Genomic DNA, 19620 nt, shown 5'->3' on the forward strand with positions numbered 1-19620 from the left:
AGAGGCTCAAAAATAACAGCATAGAAAAAGTGTCATATTTTTGTATGGTGTGCAATGTGAAACTGGACTGAAAGTGGGTTATAAAAGAAGAAGTGGCAGGCTCGGAAAACTGTTTACAGCAGATGAACAAGACTTGAAAACCATGTTCTTATGAAATAAGAAAAAAAAATCCAGCAAAGACATGACATAGGACCTGAGAGATGCATCTGGCCCTTTAGTTGATCCATATACTTTTTGCCAAAGCCTCATCAGAAATGGTCTCAGTGGAAAGGTGGCTGTCAAGAAGCTGTTCTTAAGGGAGGGAGACAGGGAGAAAAGGCTGAGGTATTCCACAAGAACTGGACTAAAAAGCAGTGGCAACAGGTCTTATGGAGGGATTAATCCAAGTTTGACATTTCTGTTAAAGTTATTTTCCAAATTTATTTGATGAAATCAGAAAAGAGGTACTAGGTACCAGCCATTTGTGAAACACGGTGGAGGATTTATGGTGTGGAGTTGCATTTTCAGCCAGTGGTGTTGGGAATCTTGTCAAATTGATGAAATTATGAATGCAGAAAAGTGCCATCAGAATTTGATCCGCCATGCAATATCATCTGGAAGGTGTCTTGATTTTTCTGCACTGATCCCAAACAAGCTGCTAATGCAATAAAATGTCTGAATAGAAAAACACAGAGTGGAACACTTTCAGTCGTGGATTGGCCTCCCCAGAGCTCAGACCTCAACATTACTGACCCAGAGAATGGGTGACAGAATGGGCTTGCCTAAGAGAGTTCATGCTGTGTTGAGGAGTAAAGGTGGTCATATCAGATGTTGACTCTGTTGTTCTTGTATACACTGTGTTTCCACTGCCCCCCACCCCTTTCCCGTTTTCCTAGCAAAATATAATGGCACAATATTTTTACAAGTAGTATATGTGAGCCAACAGCACAGGCTTCATTCTGCTCTAAAGACTTTGTTGCTCTGTCAGCGAAAGAGGAACTTGTTAATAGGGTCATCTCAGGGACACACCTCTGGCTACAAACACAGAAGCCCCGCCTACCTGCTGTTCAAATTCTCTTTGCTAGGGGCAAATCAGAAGAGAGTGGGCTTAAAGATTGAACTCGGGAAATTAGCTTAGAGAGGAGCAAAAGTAACATTTTTCCTCCAAATTCACACTTCACATCTCTTGTGATTGTTTCCAGATGGCACACCCCGTATTGTTGCCTCCTTCAGTGAGAGGGTGGTTGTCCCGGGTGAACCGTTTTCCCTGATGTGTGCTGCCAAAGGAGCGCCTCCACCCACCATCACTTGGACCTTGGATGACGAGCCTGTGGCCAGAGATCTGTCGCGTGTCAGAGCCAGTCAGTACACCCTGTCTGACGGCAGCACCGTGAGCCACGTGAACGTCAGCAACCCACAGATTCGTGATGGTGGAGTGTATCGGTGCGCCGCACGAAACTCAGCCGGTAGTGCTGAGTACCAAGCGCGCATAAACGTAAGAGGTGCCTGTCTACTTTTCAATATCAGTCATACGGAGGCTTCTCATAGCCTGACCCCTACCCCACCCTCTCCTGTACCCTTCTATATCTCTCCCTCTTTCTCTGTATGTGTTTTGCTTCCTCGTATATATGTATATTTTCAAAATTTCCTTTTTTCCTTTTTTAAATTTATTTATTTTTGGTTGTTTGTCCATCTTTCTATCTACACATTAATCTTACAAGGGAGTGTATTTTTTCTTCACTAGCCCTTATACTCTGTCTCGTTCTGTCTTCTTTGCTGTGCAGTTTGGGTCCTCCAGCTGCATATGTGCTGGTGTAAACTCATGCATAGATAAGACAAATACACCAAGTCATCCATCAAGTTTATCTAATTATATTCACATCAATATGTACACACATATGCATGCTTGCAGGGAGATAGAATATTCAAATGGAAACTTTCCAGCTTTATACTGTGAGTTGTTAATGGAGAGGACGTGACATTAAGGTAATCTGAGACTTGAACGAAGAAACCTAAGAAGGCACAGAAAGACAGAGATGTAGGTGAGGCAGAGTACTTGAAATGGGAGAAGAATAAGAGAAGGGGAGTGGCAATGTATGTTGAGGGAGTGATGGTAAACTCTGGTGACAGGACAGGTGATGTCACTGTCGTCTGAGATAACAAGAATGAGGAGTGACACCACTGAACAGGGCTGTATCACTGTCTCCATCTCCCTCTCTCTCACACACACACACTCTCTCTGCTTTCATTGTCCATTGGTGAGATGTGTAGTTGTGACATGTGAGTCTGCCCGAAGCAGACATGCCAGAACGATCATTGGAGTGAGAATGAGCCCCGCTGCCAGAGAGTTTCAAGCCCACATGCAACACAAACTGACACAAATACAGCCACGACGCGTACATGGACACAGACATTCAGAAATGAAACAGCAGCACAGCGCTATGCTTATCCACTCACTCAAATGTGATACGCCCAACTTATCTCATTCAGCGAGGGACCCACAGCAAGCATTCTGAGCCACACAGACATAGTTGAGCACACGCGTGTCACACAAACACGGTATCTGTGTTTGTGTGTGATGGTGTTGCTGAATAATACATCTTTGACTCGTCAGAGCTGCGACTTCAAAGGTTGGCACATACTGCGAAAGGGAGGGGAGAGAGACAGAGGGAAGTGAGAGGTAGGGGGACGGGAAGGAGAGACAAAAACAAAGATACAAGACGAACAGTGGCGAGGAGGTCAACAAAGAAGTGACAGATGATTGAGTGATAGCTCACAGTGTCTTCCAATGATGCTAAACAGAAACACATTTTGTGTCGGCCTGACTGCCTGTCTACCTGTCCTCAGCCTTTCTCTGCCTCTTGGCAAGACTTTATACTGAGGTAGTTGAGCTTTTTACTAGTTGCTTGTTGTGGTCACTATTGGACCACAACATTTTAATAACAAGTTTGTCATAATTTAGAACTGTGGAAAAGATAAAGCGCATTTCAGACACTGACACAAACAAGGGAGGGTTTTTACACCCAAAGATTTGCTTTGAAACCGTCAGAATTGGTTGGTCAGCATGAATGAAAACTCTGTTATTACTGGGCATGTAAAAGTGCTATCTTCTCACAAAATGAAGTACAGAATAAAGTCAAGTGTCATTTTAGCAGGGGGTTTTTTCCCATTGGTTTCACCCACTCACTTTCCCTTTCTCTGTATTTCACGCTCTCTTTTTAGAGATGTCATGCAGTCAATTATATTAAATCCCGGTGTGTTTAAATGTCAGTAGCATTAAATAAAATTATCATCTCTAGCCCAGTCTGACCTGTAAACAACAACATGAACGTTGGTGTTTTCTTCTTCTAGTTTCCGTTTGCTCCTAAAAGAAACAGTGCAAATTATCAAAAGTAGAAAGACATGAGCCACTTTTATCCAATTTATGCCCCGCCTAAACCTGAAAAAAAAAATGTAGTTCATGTTTATAAGGTTATTTTAGTAAACGTCTTAGTATATGTAATCTCCATAAACCTAAAAAAATTCCTTAAGATCCCACATCGGTGAGAAATGAGGTTAATATATTTTCCAGAGAAAACATCTGAGGGTGGGTGAGAAACTGTTTCCACCAGAAAAGAAACTTAACACTAAGGCAGGCCATTTTAACCTCTCTTTCTCCCTCTCCTCTGCAAGCTTCTCTCCTCTTCTGTCCACTAGCCTTCCCCTACCACCCTCCCCGTTATTCCTAAAATTCCCGTGACCTGCTTCTGACACCGTCAATTAATACACTTCTTTTTTCCTCCTCTCTTCTTTTTGATCAACCCATCTCTCTTTCTGTTTTTCCATTTCTCTCCCCATTTGCTTGCTCTCTCCATCAGGTCCTCCAAGGATTCGGCCAATGAAGAATATCACCGCCGTAGCAGGAAGAAACACTTTCATAAACTGCCGTGTGATTGGGTACCCTTATTACTCAATAAACTGGTACAAGGAGGGACTTCTACTGCCTGACAACCATCGCCAGGTAGAGTTAGTGCTCTCCATTTCTGCTCCAAAATAAATGAATAACATGAATAAAAATATATCTTGGTATTGGTTTTTCATACAGCACTATAAAGCATTTAATCTATACACATATTTCTCACTGTGTGTATAGATTATCCGTAAGAGGCTTGTGTTCTTGTCGTTTAACAGCTGTTATTTAGAAATATTGTATATTTACTGTAAAAAAAAACATAATGAATCTCATAACTTAGAATAACATAGCTGGACAAAATTACAAAAATGTATATGTATATATATTAAAATTGTTAATTTATTTTTAGACAGTGTGGCTCTGCATAGAGCAGGTGATCTTCATACATCCATTTTATAATGAAAGCTTAAGCAAGTGTTTAACCATAAAAAGGGATTTTGCTGTCTGAAACACTGACTTAATGATCAGTGGCATCGCTGTTACTTTTTATTGTATGATACAGGCCTGTTACATTACACTGTTTTGGTCCTATTTGATTTAGTAGTGTACAGAAAAAAAACCTGTATGGAATCTTGAAAATCCTTAAAAATTGGAAATAAATTAATTTGCAAAGCAAGTATGTCTCATATGTATGAGCATCCTCTTATTTAACTTCAATACTGCTGATGTCTGTCCAGGTGGTGTATGAGAACGGGACTCTAAAGCTCAGCGATGTTCAGAAAGGGATGGACGAGGGGGCCTATGTCTGTAGCGTGCTCATCCAACCGCAGCTCTTTATCACACAGACTGTTTATGTTACTGTCAAAGGTAAGTCACAGAGGTCACAGCTTTGAAACAGTAGCTGCTGGTCGGTATCTGTTTTTGGGTAGCTGCATACAGTAGAGGCATTATGACATGAGAATGCACATAATCTTCTCTCAGTGATGTAAATTCTGTAAAGGGAAAAGAGATGAATATGCTACAAGCAAAATTATATAGAACCAGAATTTATAGTAATCTGACTTTGTTTTACTGTGTCAAAAAAAAAAGAAATTATGAATGCTAATGAGAGTGATTGTAAGAGACATGTTGGGGAGCAAAACTGGTTAAGAGCAAGATGGTGTGAGTGAAGCAGAGGGAGAAGACAGAACAATGCTGTATGCATTGCCTCTAATAACCCCTGATTAAGGGGCGGAGTGGCCTAGTGTGAGCTCTCAACCACTCAGCAATTACATAGAGCAGGAGAGCTATTATATACGATTTGTGTGTGTGCATATCATACTCATGCATATATATATATATATATATATATATATATATATATATATATATATATATATATATATATATATATATATATATATATATATATATATATATAAAATGTGTGTGTGTCTGTGTGTGTGTGAGAGAGATGACTATGAGTGTGTATTCTGCATGTCACCTTGTATGTTTGTCTCTGCTCTCAGCTGCAACAGAACAATGTGTTTGTTTTAGGATGTTGTCGAGTATAAGCGTGCAGTGTGTGTGTGTGTGTGTGTGTGCGTGTGTGTGTGTGTGTGTGTGTGTGTGTGTGTGTGTGTGTGTGTGTGTGTGTGTCTGTTTGACATTGGCATGATGTGTGAAATTTGTGTGGCTCAGTGGTCTGTGCATACTTGCACATGTGAGTATACAGGCACATTTGCGTGCATGCATACGTTTGCCGGGTTTAGGTATGTGCTTGTATGAATGTGTGCTTGTCATGTCTTTGATTTAATTAGATGAATTTTAACGAGGCCCAGATTAAATCCCCCAGATGTCTCAGCTGTAGTCCCCCCCACCTCCACCAACAACAACCTCTACTTCATCCCCCACTCCAAACCACCACCATCACCTCTGCCGGTATCCATGGTAACACTCTTCTTCCCCCTGTGGATGGGGCTCTAATTAGAGCAGCTATTATGGGCTGGTTTTAGCAGGGCAGGGTAGGGTGGAGTGGAGGGGTTGGTAGGGGGCACAGGCGGCTGCAGAGTGGGTAGTGGGCTAGTAGGCCGGGCTGCAGAAGCTTTTGGGAGTGAAGGCTTAGATGAAAGACTCAAGAAATCATGTTTTTGAGCCAACAGTCTCACAGTCAGTTGGACCACTAGTTTACCAATCAGACTGTCAGCTGAAAATGATAGATTCTGAACCATGCCCAGTCTAACACAGTCTTTTTTATCTCTTCACTGTTTTTCTCATTTCACCTCTTCTCCCTTTGCACCACTCACTCTCCCACTCCATGTCCTCGAGATGCCCCTGAATCTTCAAAACTGTCTGTCTGCCCATATCCTCTCTATGCCTTCACATCTGACTCGGTCTCTCTTCTCTATACTTCATTTATTCATATCTGCCTAAAATCTGTTTTCACCTTTTACTCACCCTGCTCATTTAAACAGCCCTCTAACTGTTTTCATTCATTTTTTTCTTTATTTCCATTCTCTCTTTGCCTTAGACTGACTTCTCTCTATATACCCTTTATTTCACCCCGCTGCCTGTCCTTGCCTTTTTATGTACCCTTGCCTTTTCCATTTTCCACTCTCTTTCATCCAATCGTTCTATCTCTTTTACTTATCTTCTTTTATTTCATTTCACTATTTCTCCCATTTGTCTCTGCATATCTATTCACCCTCCCACTATTCCTTGGACCTTGTATTTCTCTTATTGGTTTTGGTTATTTTTTGGACTCTTTCATCCAATTTCTCTGTCTTTTCTACCTGTCTCAGTTCCTCCACTGATCCAGCCATTTGACTTTCCTCCGACTTCCATCGGTAAATTGATGTACATTGCCTGCGTGGTGTCATCTGGGGACATGCCCATACGCATCACATGGCGCAAGGACGGCCAGGAGATCGTGCCCTCTTCGGGCATTACTATTGACACGAAGGAGTTCATGAGCTCCCTCCAGATATCGAAGGTGTCGCTCAAGCACAATGGCAACTACACCTGCATTGCCAGCAATGATGCTGCCACTGTCAGCACAGAGAGGCAGCTCACGGTTACAGGTAAGAAAAGAAAGAGCACAAAAGAGAGAATATGAAAGAGATATTTAGAAAGGGATGAAGGACAAATGGAGGAAAAAGGAGCACTTTGGAGATTTGGTATTCCACTTGAATAAAGATGGAGGACCTGGATGATAGAAATAAAAATGGTCAAAAATCAAACAGCAGAAGTGATTTTGCACTGGATCCTTAACTTCTAATTTTGATATTCCAATACCTTTTTGGTTTAATGCCAAATTTTTCAAAACACAACACAACACAAAAAAGATAAGATTTTTAAAGTATTACAGGACATCTCCACATCCCTCAAATAACATTTGATTTTTCTCTCTTTAATTATCAGCACATTAACACTCGAAGAAAGGGTTATTTTTTGCGAAGTCTATGTCACCTCAGACAAAGCCTTTTTTTGAACAACTTGAAATATTAAGGTAAAAAGTGTAACCTGCACGATGAGAGGATGCAGGGATACTTTTAAACGGTGACTGAATAGTTTGATGAGTTTAAAATGTATATGAATTACATTCCATGGCCTTTGCAGTCTCATTTCAGTTGATTAACTTGTTAAACAGTGCTCTCCATCATCATCAACTATCAAAATTTCAACTGAGGATAACTCTTAGTATATGTTGTTTTTTTTAATTCATACTCATCTCCATTTCCTCACTAAACATTAGAGGTTATTGAAATAATAACAGAAATATGAATCTCGTGTTTAATATTCTCCAGTGCCTCCTCGGTTTGTGGTGCAGCCCAATAACCAGGATGGGATCTATGGGAAGTCAGCTATCCTGAACTGTTCTGTTGATGGATACCCTCCTCCTAAGGTCATGTGGAAGCATGCCAAAGGTGCATTAGGTACATGAGTTTTATACGATCCTAAATTCTTTATTTATGTACTGTGATGTGCCTCCGTCAGCTGTTCTCTGCACATTGTCATATCTATTCTGTGCAAAGTAAAATGCATATGCCGGCAGTTAACTACATCATAATCTCATGTTCCTTTGCTCACTCTCTCTCTGTCCAGCGGGTATTGGGAACCCACAGCAGTACCACCCTGTGCCTCTGACGGGCCGTATTCAGATCATGAATAATGGCTCTTTACTTATCAGACATGTCCTGGAAGAGGATCGGGGCTTCTACCTCTGTCAGGCCTCCAACGGCGTGGGCTCAGACATCAGCAAAAGCATGGTCCTCACAGTTAAGAGTGAGTATACAAACTTGCACTGGTTAATGTAGCAGGGTATGACTTCTTCGCTACGCAGACGACTGCAGTGAGGCCATCTGGGATGCTCCAGCACTCCCTCTTTATCGGTCCTCATCCACATGCACTCACTAACCGTGTCAAACCAATGAGCCAGCTCGCAACACTCTCTCTTTGGGCTCAACCGTACGCGCACATACATGCACCATCGTAGACTCGAAGAGCAAAGGTGACTGTGGACATAAGTGAAAAAACATGAGGTATAGAATGAAAAAAAAGTGTGTGTGTGTATCTGCGGTAGACATTGACAAAGCAAGCAACTCAGCGATTGATCTTTTGACTCTCGGGATCTGTCTACAGACGATCAAAATGACTTTGAGCTTAACCATTATCTGTAATCAATCTCTTCAACCTGCCCTCGACGTCAGTAACACCCTATGTAATGCAATGTGAAACTCCACATGGAGAATGTGTATGCAAACACACACAGACACATTGACTGTCAGTATCTAGTAGAGCGTTATATGATGCCAATATATTTTTTACTATGCAGTACACTGACCTTGACCAAAAATCTGTAATCACGACAGAGATGTCAAGGCTTAATATTCTGGCACCCTTTGACACTTGTACACGCAGACACATATAACAAGCTGCACATAAATCTATCTACTAGTTTCATCATGTTTTTCTATCACATGGTTGCCCCTCTCCCTCTCTCTCCCTTTCACTTTCTCTCTCCCCTTCTGGTGTTAGTGTTATTGATTGAACCGTTCCTCTCCTCTGCCTCCCTCAATTCTGTCTGTTTCACTCAGCGGAGAGGGAGGAAAAGAGGAAAAGAGGGAGGGTGAGATGAATAAGTGATGAAAACAAAACAGCAGAAGCCTCCTCAGATCGATATTTTGTGTGTGTAAATGAGTGCGTGTGCCTGTGTGTCTGTTGGGGAGAGAAGATTGAGTGTGTAAAGGGATTTTGTGTATAGAGTGTACACGAAAGGTAGAGTGTATCGTTTTTGCCTCTTCATTCACCTAGACCCCAGTGTTAACTATTGGGGAATGAGGAAGGAGGTTTATTGACTTTACCTCATTGACCACAGCTCTTCATTACTTTACTGCAATGGAACTTGGCTACTCTGAACTCCACCTTTTTCAACTGCCAGTTATCCCACCTTTCTCCTCTCTGCTATTTCCCTTCTTTCTGCTTTTCCACTTAAACCCTGCTTATTATCCACTTACTCTTTCTTTTCCTTCCTCCCTCTCCCCTCTTTTATCTGCTTCTGTCATCTGACATCCCTCTCATCAATCTGTTTACTGTTACCATTTCTGCCTGCTTCACCCCATTTATTCTTGCCTTCTTTTCATCTCACACTCCATTTCCCGTCTCCTTCCAGTCCCAGCAATGATCACCAGTCACCCCAACACCACCATGGCTAAGAAGGGTCACTTGAAGGAGTTGAACTGCACAGCCAGGGGAGAATGGCCCATCATCATCCGCTGGGAAAGGGGTGACACCGTCATCGACCCCGATCGCAACCCCCGATACTCCATTACCACCAGTCCCAATGAAAAGACTGATGAGGTGCTGTCAACACTCAAGGTAAAAAAAAAAAAGACTTATATATAGTAGAAGATCTAGATCATTTCTGATGAAATGAGACATTAATGTCTCACCGACTCTTATTCAGTTGACAGATGCATGAGCTTTAAATCTTTTCTTTTGATTTACTTTTTCACACCCAGACTACTACCCTGAATTTTTCAACATATTACCCGACAGCATTGTACGTGTGAACACTAATGACAGACTTCATTTAGACATTAAACGGTCTTTGTCCTCCTAGCTCCCTGCCATAAAATTAGCAGTTAACCGATCAGAAGGTGCAACTTCAGACACAGTCCAAAACAGAAAATCACACGGTGATTTGCCAGAGATTCCAGAGTTCACGTGTGAAAACAGCTGTAACTTTCACCACGCAAAGCAAACTATTTGGTACAGTGTCAACTTTTGTACCTTCCTTGTCTGTGCTTCATGGCGTTAAGATTAGAAAGAAGATAGCAAAACCAGTTTGTGTGTTTGGGGTTGTTAGAAATTCAAATTGTGCTGGCCACAAATTTAGCAAACAGTTAGAGAGATTAATTTATTATTAAATTAATTCATCAGAATACAAGATTAGATATACTTTATTATCCCAGATTCAAAACAGAAATTCTAATTCTCAATATCTCTATGTCTTAATTTTCCTCTAACATACCGTGGCAGTCATAGCAGCCACGGGTTGTCTCCTAATTCATTTAAAACGGAAATTCTGCACTGGCCAGGCTCAAATGAAAGCACGGAGCTTCTTTAGCCTGCTGATGCCATGTTTTTCAGATATTAACAAAAGGTAATGGAGGGAGACGCATAAATGAGGAGCAACTTTGTGTTCACTGAATTCAGAGAGTGTCACAACCTCAGCGATGATCAAGTGTTTTGTATGTTTTGTCGGTGTATGTGTACCTCACACACCAACCAAATGTTTTTTAGGCAAAAACTAATTCTTGGCACTCAAACTGCAGTGGGTGCCGAGTGTACAGGTGTCTGTTACACCTTTCAGTGAGGTGAACAGAGTCGCCTAAATACCAAACAAAACATGGTCAAGCAAAAACTTTCACCGAGGCGCTTCTTCATCACAAAGCTTTGCACAATTTGTCTATGCAGACATAGAGTTGTTTCTCTCGTTGACATTTTTTTCTTTGTGCCTTTCTCACTTGAGCTCAAGCCAGCAGAGCGTGAGGATTCAGTCTTCTTCTCTTGTCATGCCATCAACTCTTACGGAGAGGGACGAGGCCTTATCCAGCTCACTGTGCAAGGTAAGCATCCATGTGCAAAAGCATGTACTGTACCATCCTCACTTTAATACCATAAAAGCTACAAAACTACGCTCTTCTTTCTTCACCTTTGAACTTGTCTTTCATGTGGTCCTTTTTTCCCTCCTTTTTCTTGCCTCCTTTTGTTCACTTTGTCTAATTTTAAACCTCAGAGCCTCCAGACCCTCCAGAGCTAGAGGTGCGAGAAGTGAAAGATCGTAGCATGAATCTCAGGTGGACACAGAGATTTGATGGGAACAGCGTAATTACATCATACGATATCGAATACAAGAACAAAACAGGTGAGTAAAAGTCAAGTCGGTGATTTATTTTATTAAAGTATTGCAAAAGACCCTAAAAGTAGCAGTATATTCTACACTGAAAATTGCTAGGTTGTTTGTGCTTGTTTTATTTGAGCCTCTTTATTTGAAGCTATTTTAAACTGAATGCCAATAGCATTCCCAACTTCCCATGTCCATCCAAAGTGTTGAAGTAGTAAAATGTGTTATTTTCTCCTGTTTTGTCAGATTCCTGGGAACTAAAGCATGCCACCCGAAATATCTCTCCAACCAACAACCAGGCCAACATAGTGGATCTTCATCCTGCATCTGTCTACAGTATCCGCATGTACTCCTACAATGCTATAGGCAAAAGCGAGGCTAGTAAGGAACTCACTATCAGCACAGAGGAAGCACGTAAGTCTTTTGACAGCACTGCTTTCTACTCGCGTGAATGTAGGCAAATATTTTATTTTTTGCTTGTTGTATGAGCAATTAGCGTTTGAATCTGTTATGACTCTGACATCTGTCCTTGACTAATCATTTTGAATGCTAGTCTCAATAAAACTGAAAGAAACCTCTTTTGATCTAAATATTCAAGAAAAAGTACGAAACGTGGAAATGTTAATGTTGCATAATGTTTTTCTGACATTAGTGCAATGCCTCCACTCAGTCCCATTGTCTCTCTTGTTATAGAGCCTGATGGTCCTCCAATGGATGTCATCCTGCAGCCTGTGACATCTCAGAGTATCAGGGTCACATGGAAGGTAATGCATTTCAAGGATCTGTCTCCTGACCAGCTTTGCCTTATATTATTTTATCATTATTTCTTCAGATTAACTTATTTTTCATCTTAATGTATGTGTGGAGGTGTCAATGTCATTACACAATCTAGCAATATGAATATTGATTCTAATGTGAGAACATTTTTTCAAATGGAAACCTTTAGGCTCCAAGGAAGGAGCTGCAGAACGGTGTCATCCGCGGTTACCAAATCGGTTACAGAGAAAATGGCCCAGGTAGTAATGGGCAGTACAGCATCGTGGAGATGAAGGCCACTGGAGACAGTGAGGTCTACACACTGGACAACCTGAAGAAGTTTGCCCAGTATGGGGTGGTTGTCCAAGCTTTCAACAGAGCAGGCACAGGACCTTCCAGCTCAGAGATCAATGCTACAACACTAGAAGACGGTGAGCAATACACAACTGTGTCAACATACGTGTAAAGGGATTGTAGGACAGTCTGTAGGACTGTATAATAAGGTAAATGTTGGCTACCTTTATGACCTGTAGCAATATTGGAACAAATAAAACAAATAAGTGCAAATGTGCAGTGGAAAAGGACAAAGTCAGTCATATGAAATATCAGCCTCTGCACTATTTCTCATGCCATTGTACTTTTTGCTTTTGCAGTCTGGTCTCTTTCAAATCATGCCATGCTGTATAACCTCAAATTACTACATTCGCTCTGTTGCCTCAGCAAGAATGAATATTGGCTGTTGAAATTCCAATCCCTTATAAATACCATCTACACAGATAACCTCTGTGATTCATGTAAAGTGAGTGTAGACAGAGTGTATATACTGCAATACGTCCCGATCATTATTGGGTAGAAGAGTTAATGCTGAATGGATGAATGACTAAAACACAAAAAGCACTTAGAGAGCAAAACCCTCTTCTTAGGCTGGAAAGTGTTGCACAAGATTCATAGTTTACCAAACAAACACATTAGAGATTTGTTGATACTTTTGGGGGGGAAACAACTGATGACAAAAATTGACCAACAAAAAGACAAAAATGTGCAACACGAGCTTAAAAGCAGTTTGGGAAAGATGGAAGAGGTTGGTGTAGTAAACTGATGGCGCAATCACAATAGAGCAATGAATCCTTGTCCTTGTTTATTGTCCTGTGATTGAATTTGATCCATTTAGCTTTTCAACCTGACATTCAAGGGCTAAACTTTATATTGCAAGGGCAGACACCTTCTTAAAAAAATTATTTTATCATTTATTTATGAATTATTTTTTTTTATATTAAGCATTGGTTTCTATGCCGACTGTATTGACTTTTGGCTGCTGATAAAACAAATGAAAGTCACGACAAGTTGACAGTTGTTATAATCATAATTAGCATTATGGCAGTCACTATTTAGGTAGGCAAATCATATCCTGCTATATCATCTTTTTGACCATAATTAAAAAAAGTTAAACACCACATCAAATTAAATTAAGATATGCAATTAAAATCAAACTGTTTACTGACAACATACAAGGTGAAGTATTATAATTTTCTTATAGACATCTATACGGACTTCTTTTCGCTTTTATCCATTCGAAAGAATTAAGGTTGATGCATTGCCTCCAGTTTTTGGACTAGGCGGCTGCATCTGTCGCACTTCTTGTGTTCTCATTTGTCTTTTCTCACTCTTTGTTTCTTTAGCATTGGGCAGTTCATCTTCATGCTAAATGCAGACAGCCATCTTTGTTACATACTATCTCTCTCAATCTCCGTTTATCTACATTTGCATGTTTGTACCACGTACAAACAAACACACATACACCAATCACATACACATTCGTCCTTCCAGTGAACAGTTGGCTTAGCCTCATTGGTCTAGAAGAGACAGAGCCCTCCAGTTCTTTCCTGTGGCTGTCACCGTGGCGACAGTGATATTGATGGCCATTATGATAATAGTGATAACAACAAGCATACTAAAAATAATTATAATTAGCTTGTCTCTCTGTTTGTCTCTCTCTCTTTCCCTGTGCTAGCTTCCTGCTGTAATTATCCACAGCTGAGCGCATTGTCTCCCTGATCCCTCTTTTCATCTTTTTCTGCCCTTCCCTTGCTCCCCTTGCTTTTAACTCTCTTCCTCCCTTCTTCCTCTGCCCATCACCCGCGTGTCCTCCTCCCTATAGCCCGAGTTCATCATTGTTATTTTCCCCAAATTAATGCAGTCATTTATGTAAGGTTTATTTTGTTCATTTGTTTTGTTTTTTTATTTTAAAATATCTGTATAAGCAAGCCCTATTAGAGACACCCATTTGAACCCACTAACCTTCTTGATCACATTTTTAGTCTTATTTTGCTTCTGGTAAAGGTGGGAATGGGGTTGCGTTTGGTTGCATTCTCATTATTTGGATATGGAAGCTAAAGTTTTTATTCATGCAAAACCATGTTTTAGTTTTCTGATCCTCCTTTCTCCTTTCCCTCCAGTCCTCCATCCTCCTCCCTCCTCCTTTCTCTTCACCAGCTGCAGAGAAATTCCCTGGTGGACTTGGCCCAATCCTTCTCTTTCATTACACTGTCTTTCAGTCAGCACTCTTCCTCTCTTCCTGCGCTTCCTTCTCTCACAAGTTGACTTCTGTTCATCTTCAACAGTGGTCTTTATTCAAAGCCTGAATGACTCGTGGTCAGTGGTAGCCAATAGAAAGGACACCTGGACTGGCAGAGACAGAGGGAGGCTTGTACAGAGAAAGAGAAATGGTCCTATACATCAGGCTTGACACATGGCATGGCCTTTCATCTATCACCTGTTTACTCACTTTAAGTTTGATATGGAAATGTATTTTAGAGTTTCAGGAAGGTCTGTTAATAGATTTATTAATAAACTAACTACCAAAGTCATATCTTTATTTAAAAATAATCTGCACAATGTTTAACTTCAGGCTGCAGATACCCCTGAAAACTCAATATCCATATAACCTCAATGAACTTTAGAAATCTAATGGCGACACTGGTTTTTCAAAATAGTTGAACTGAAAAATATATGAAATATATTTTTCAAAACATAAAAAAAAATTCCCCGCTCGCCCCTGCGGGCAGTCAATCCTTCATCTTGGGTCCTCTACCAGAGGCCTGGGAGCTTGAGGGTCCTGTGCAGTATCTTAGCTGTTCCTAGGACTGCACTCTTCTGGACAGAGAGCTCCGATGTTGTTCCTGGGATCTGCTGGAGCCACTCGCCTAGCTTGGGAGTCACCGCACCTAGTGCTCCGATTACCACTGGGACCACTGTTACCTTCAGCCTCCACAACTTCTCGAGCTCTTCTCTGAGCCCTTGATATTTCTTGAGCTTCTTGTGTTCCTTCTTTCTGATGTTTCTGTCATTCTTGACCGCTACATCAATTACTATGGCCGTCTTCTTCTGTTTGTCTACCACCACTATGTCCGGTTGGTTAGCCACCACCATTTTGTCCGTCTGTATCTGGAAGTCCCACAGGATCTTAGCTCGGTCATTCTCCACCACCCTTGGGGGCATCTCCCATTTTGACCTCGGGACTTCCAGGTTATACTTGGCACAGATGTTCCTGTACACTATGCCGGCCACTTGGTTATGGCGCTCCATGTATGCCCTGCCTGCTAGCATCTTGCACCCTGCTGTTATGAAACATATATATGTATGTATGTATGTATGTATGTATGTATGTATGTATGTATATATATATATATATATATATATATATATATATATATATATAGATATAGATATAGATATATATATATATATATATATATATATATATATATATACACACAAGTTCAAAAATCTACATCTCCATTAGCTTTCTTAAGTTCATTGAGCACTGTGGCATTTGGACAGAAAGCATGGAATGAAAATAAGTTAAGCAATATGATTTTTTCAGGGAAAAAAGTGTTTATTCATGCTGTTACAGTGGCCTTTATTTAAGTCAAACTCAACTTGGTTTATGGTTACTCCATAAAATAAAATGTGAAATTTGTGTTGTGAAGGACATGAATTATTTTTCAGTTTCTGAACTGGGACATGACAACAAAAGTTTTAGAACCGCTCCCCTAATGTAATCCAGTTCCACAGCATGGAAAGAAATCTATCTTCTAATGATAAACCACATATTTAAGAGTAAATAATTCCTGGATTTTCCGCATTTTATCTTTGTAGTGCAATCAGTCAAATTAGTTGTTTTTCCAACATTCAATGATCAGACCTTCATTACTGAAAAGGTGCACTACATATTTAAATACCTGACGATTCACAGCTTGGATAACTCATCTGACCTTTTGTCCTCTGTCTTTGTCTTTAGTACCCAGTCAGCCTCCTCAGAATGTGCGAGCCATTTCTGTAACATCTGACGAAGCAGTTATCACATGGGCTGAGCCTCCAAGACTGACACTTCACGGTGTATTGAAGGGATATCGTGTTGTTTTTTGGGCTGTTTTCCCAGACGGAGGTGTGTTGAGTTTGTCTTGTTATATCCAGGTTAAATTGCGATCACTAAATGTCTCAGGTTTGCATTCTAATCTTCTCTCTGTCCTATTGTCTAACAGAGTGGGGTGAAATGCAGAACATCACAACCACCAAAGAGCAAGTGGAGCTGAGAGGCCTTGAAAAGTTTACTAACTACAGCATCCAAGTGCTGGCCTACACCCAGGCTGGGGATGGCGTCCGGAGCAACGTCCTTTATATCCAAACCCGTGAGGACTGTGAGTCTGTATTTTACTAGCTCTGACCAAACAGATAAACTAAGTGAAGAACTGACCTCCAGTCAGGAGGAGTCATTTACTTTCCTCACATCTTTGGGGCAGGTTTAAGGTTTTTTGTTTCTTTTTCTTGGTTTAGGCAGCAATGTGGGAGGCAGAGAGCCAGCGGGGGTAGAGGGGGTCTTTGTAAGGCTGAGGTTGCTGATTAAAACCTCTTTGTGCTCTGATGTGCCATTACCAGTGCTAATGAGAATTAAGAAGCCAAAAAGTGTGTGTGTGGTTAAGGACCCTAAGGGTGTCAGTCTGTGCATGCGGGTATCTGGAGGTGTGTGTGTGTGGAGATGGGTTGGGGGTTAAGTCTGTCTGTTTGCAGGTGTATATGGCTTTGTGTTGGCGTGCATGCACGAGTGCATGTGTGTGTACATGCGCTATTGTTTGTGTGCAAGTCTACCCTGGCACCCAGCACAAGGAGAGGGATTAATTCTTTGTGGCTTAGAGAGAATTAATTTTGTGCTTACACTGGCGGTGCTGTGGATTACATCCGTATCCGCCTCTCCTCCACCTCCCTGGGGCCAGGCAGAGGAGAAGGCAGGCGTCTGGAGATGAAGAAAATGAGGGAGAGAGGGAGTGCAGGAAAGAGAGGGGAGCCGGTGATTCTAAGATGTGTCGTTTCAGAAAAGGCCTTTATTCTCTTTTCACCACCATATCTCCATTTTATGAGCTGGCCCCACTGCAATTGCTATTCAAATATGTCTATTGTGTTAGTCTTTGTGTGTGCGTGTGTGAGAGTGTGCGTGTTTATCAGGGGCAAACTGAGTGTGTCTTTTTTCCCTGATGCGGGTTGACACTGTGTCCAGGGGCAACCTCTTCACAAACGCTCAGCGTTTTCTGTATTTTCCCTTTGCCCTCGGTTCTGGCCGCAGCACATGGAAAAGTGTTTGCTGTGCAATTGTGCAAACAGCCAGTTCTCAGTCTGTCGTTCTCTGCCTCTGTCTCTTACATGAATAAACATAGAAGACAGCAAGCATAAGAATATTGAAGACCGGGATTAATTTTTCAGCCTTATATCTAGGGGACCACAGTATTTGGCTCTTTGAATGTGTGGTTACATGTCTTCATTTGTGGGTTTTATGTTAAAAATACTATTTTGGTATAAATTCCAATGTTGTCAAGTTCTCTCAGGATTTTCTGACCTTTGACTCTAAATGAACTCATATCTCTTAATAATATTTAAGTATTGCACAAATACCTCTCATATTAATAAATCCTAATGTCATATTCTGCTGGTGCTCGGCCAAATACAAATTTCCATCAAAAACAGCCTAATTTCTGGACATCACTGAGTAAGGGAGTTGTTGGTCATATCATACATTGTTGTTATAGATCATGCATTTTTAAATTTTTTGCTCAGTATGAGCCTTAAATGGTGATAGTAAAGAGAGAATAATCATTTTCTCTTTATGGAACTTAAGGCATATTGTCTGTTCTAAATGTATGTAAAGCTACAGGTGTCACTAGTGTCCAAATGAAGACTTTCTCATAAGATGTTGTTTATAATGAAGTGAGGTCTTAAATTAATTAATTCACCAGTAGTTTCATACTTAGTGGGGCTGATGAGGAGAAATCTTTATTTGGGAAGAGGTTGAGGACTACAGTCATGCAGCATAAGGCCTTTTTTAGGGCTTTATAAATGATAATAAAGAACCAATAGATTTTTAGAATGTATAATAATACACTACTATATGCAGGCCAGTATGCATATAGAGCAGCTGGTATACCGCTAGTCATGTTCTTAACATCATTATCTGTGCTCTATTAAATGGCAGAAAATACTGAAATATTCCTTTTGTATTTTCCCATAAGCCAGGCTATTGATCACTGGAGTTCTCTCTCTAATATTGTAGGGTTTTACCTAATAATATTAACAAGCGCTTCGAGATAGCTGTTATTATGATGTGTAAAAGAAAGTTGAATTGAATTTCTGACTGCTTGTTTTGTCAAACTAATAGTCTAAAACCCAAAGATGTTCAATTTACTGCAAATAATAAAGATGAAAGGGAAAACTACTTCCCGTTTACTGTAACCACATTGAAATATAAGTGGTTCACATTTTACTCAGCCCTCCATTTCTTTCTTTTTAGACCCTGGACCCCCAGCTGGCATCAAAGCTGTGCCCTCCTCTGCCAGCAGTGTCGTAGTGTCGTGGTTGCCCCCTCACAAGCCAAATGGAATCATCCGCAAGTACACCATTTACTGCTCCAGCCCCGGGTCAGGCCAACCGGTAAGTTACAAGAGGGGCGCAGAGAGTTTCACGATAAACAAATGAATTAAAGTGGAAAAGTGAAGGGGACAAGACCCTATTTTCTATGCAGAAAATAGCTTCTGTTAAACATTTTATATGTTGCTGAGATAAAACTCATTTGACTTAATTACAGCATTTGCGTGTGTGTGTGTGTGTGTGTGTGTGTGTGTGTGTGTGTGTGTGTGTGTGTGTGTGTGTGTGTGTGTGTGTAGGTGTGTGTGTTGGGGTGTGTTTTTGTGTGTGGTCTAGTGCTGCAGTCTCAGCGAGATACGTGTGTGAAATGAGCTCTCCTCATTCTGCAGTGTGTGTGCGTGCAAACTCACCCTCCAGCCTCATTTACATATCTGCGTCTCATCACGTTGCCAGGACAACCTCATCTGTTCATCAACGAGGGCAGAAAACAAGCCAAGAGCAAATACACACTCTAGCTTAGACGCACACACACACACACACACACACATACGCACACAGAAACGCACTCATAAATGTATTACATGAGCGATATAGAGGTACATACATATATGCAACTCATGTTTCTATAACAGTGTGAATTTAAAGCAAGAAATATAACCTGCTTGCAATCTTGAACACACACACGCATGCATAC

At 40.9% G+C, this 19620-nt stretch overlaps 1 protein-coding gene across 1 annotated transcript in view; it reads left to right on the forward strand.

The window, feature by feature from the left end:
* dscaml1 (Down syndrome cell adhesion molecule like 1) overlaps positions 1 to 19620 on the forward strand; it is a 99820-nt gene that overhangs the window by 63410 nt on the left and 16790 nt on the right. The window contains exons 7-21 of the mRNA XM_086261608.1: positions 1182 to 1481; positions 3837 to 3979; positions 4609 to 4738; positions 6652 to 6930; positions 7657 to 7785; positions 7955 to 8134; positions 9522 to 9727; positions 10884 to 10980; positions 11151 to 11279; positions 11505 to 11672; positions 11952 to 12022; positions 12205 to 12445; positions 16315 to 16461; positions 16559 to 16714; positions 18853 to 18992. Coding sequence (XP_086117734.1) covers positions 1182 to 1481; positions 3837 to 3979; positions 4609 to 4738; positions 6652 to 6930; positions 7657 to 7785; positions 7955 to 8134; positions 9522 to 9727; positions 10884 to 10980; positions 11151 to 11279; positions 11505 to 11672; positions 11952 to 12022; positions 12205 to 12445; positions 16315 to 16461; positions 16559 to 16714; positions 18853 to 18992 — 2516 coding nt within the window. The remainder of the gene's footprint in view (positions 1 to 1181; positions 1482 to 3836; positions 3980 to 4608; positions 4739 to 6651; positions 6931 to 7656; positions 7786 to 7954; positions 8135 to 9521; positions 9728 to 10883; positions 10981 to 11150; positions 11280 to 11504; positions 11673 to 11951; positions 12023 to 12204; positions 12446 to 16314; positions 16462 to 16558; positions 16715 to 18852; positions 18993 to 19620) is intronic.

The sequence above is a fragment of the Aulonocara sp. 'chitande type north' Nkhata Bay genome, linkage group LG14 (assembly GCF_057382095.1).
Source record: "Aulonocara sp. 'chitande type north' Nkhata Bay isolate Kocher_YH1m ecotype deep benthic linkage group LG14, A_spYH_male_GT1.1, whole genome shotgun sequence".
NCBI classification, from domain to species: Eukaryota; Metazoa; Chordata; class Actinopteri; order Cichliformes; family Cichlidae; genus Aulonocara; species Aulonocara sp. 'chitande type north' Nkhata Bay.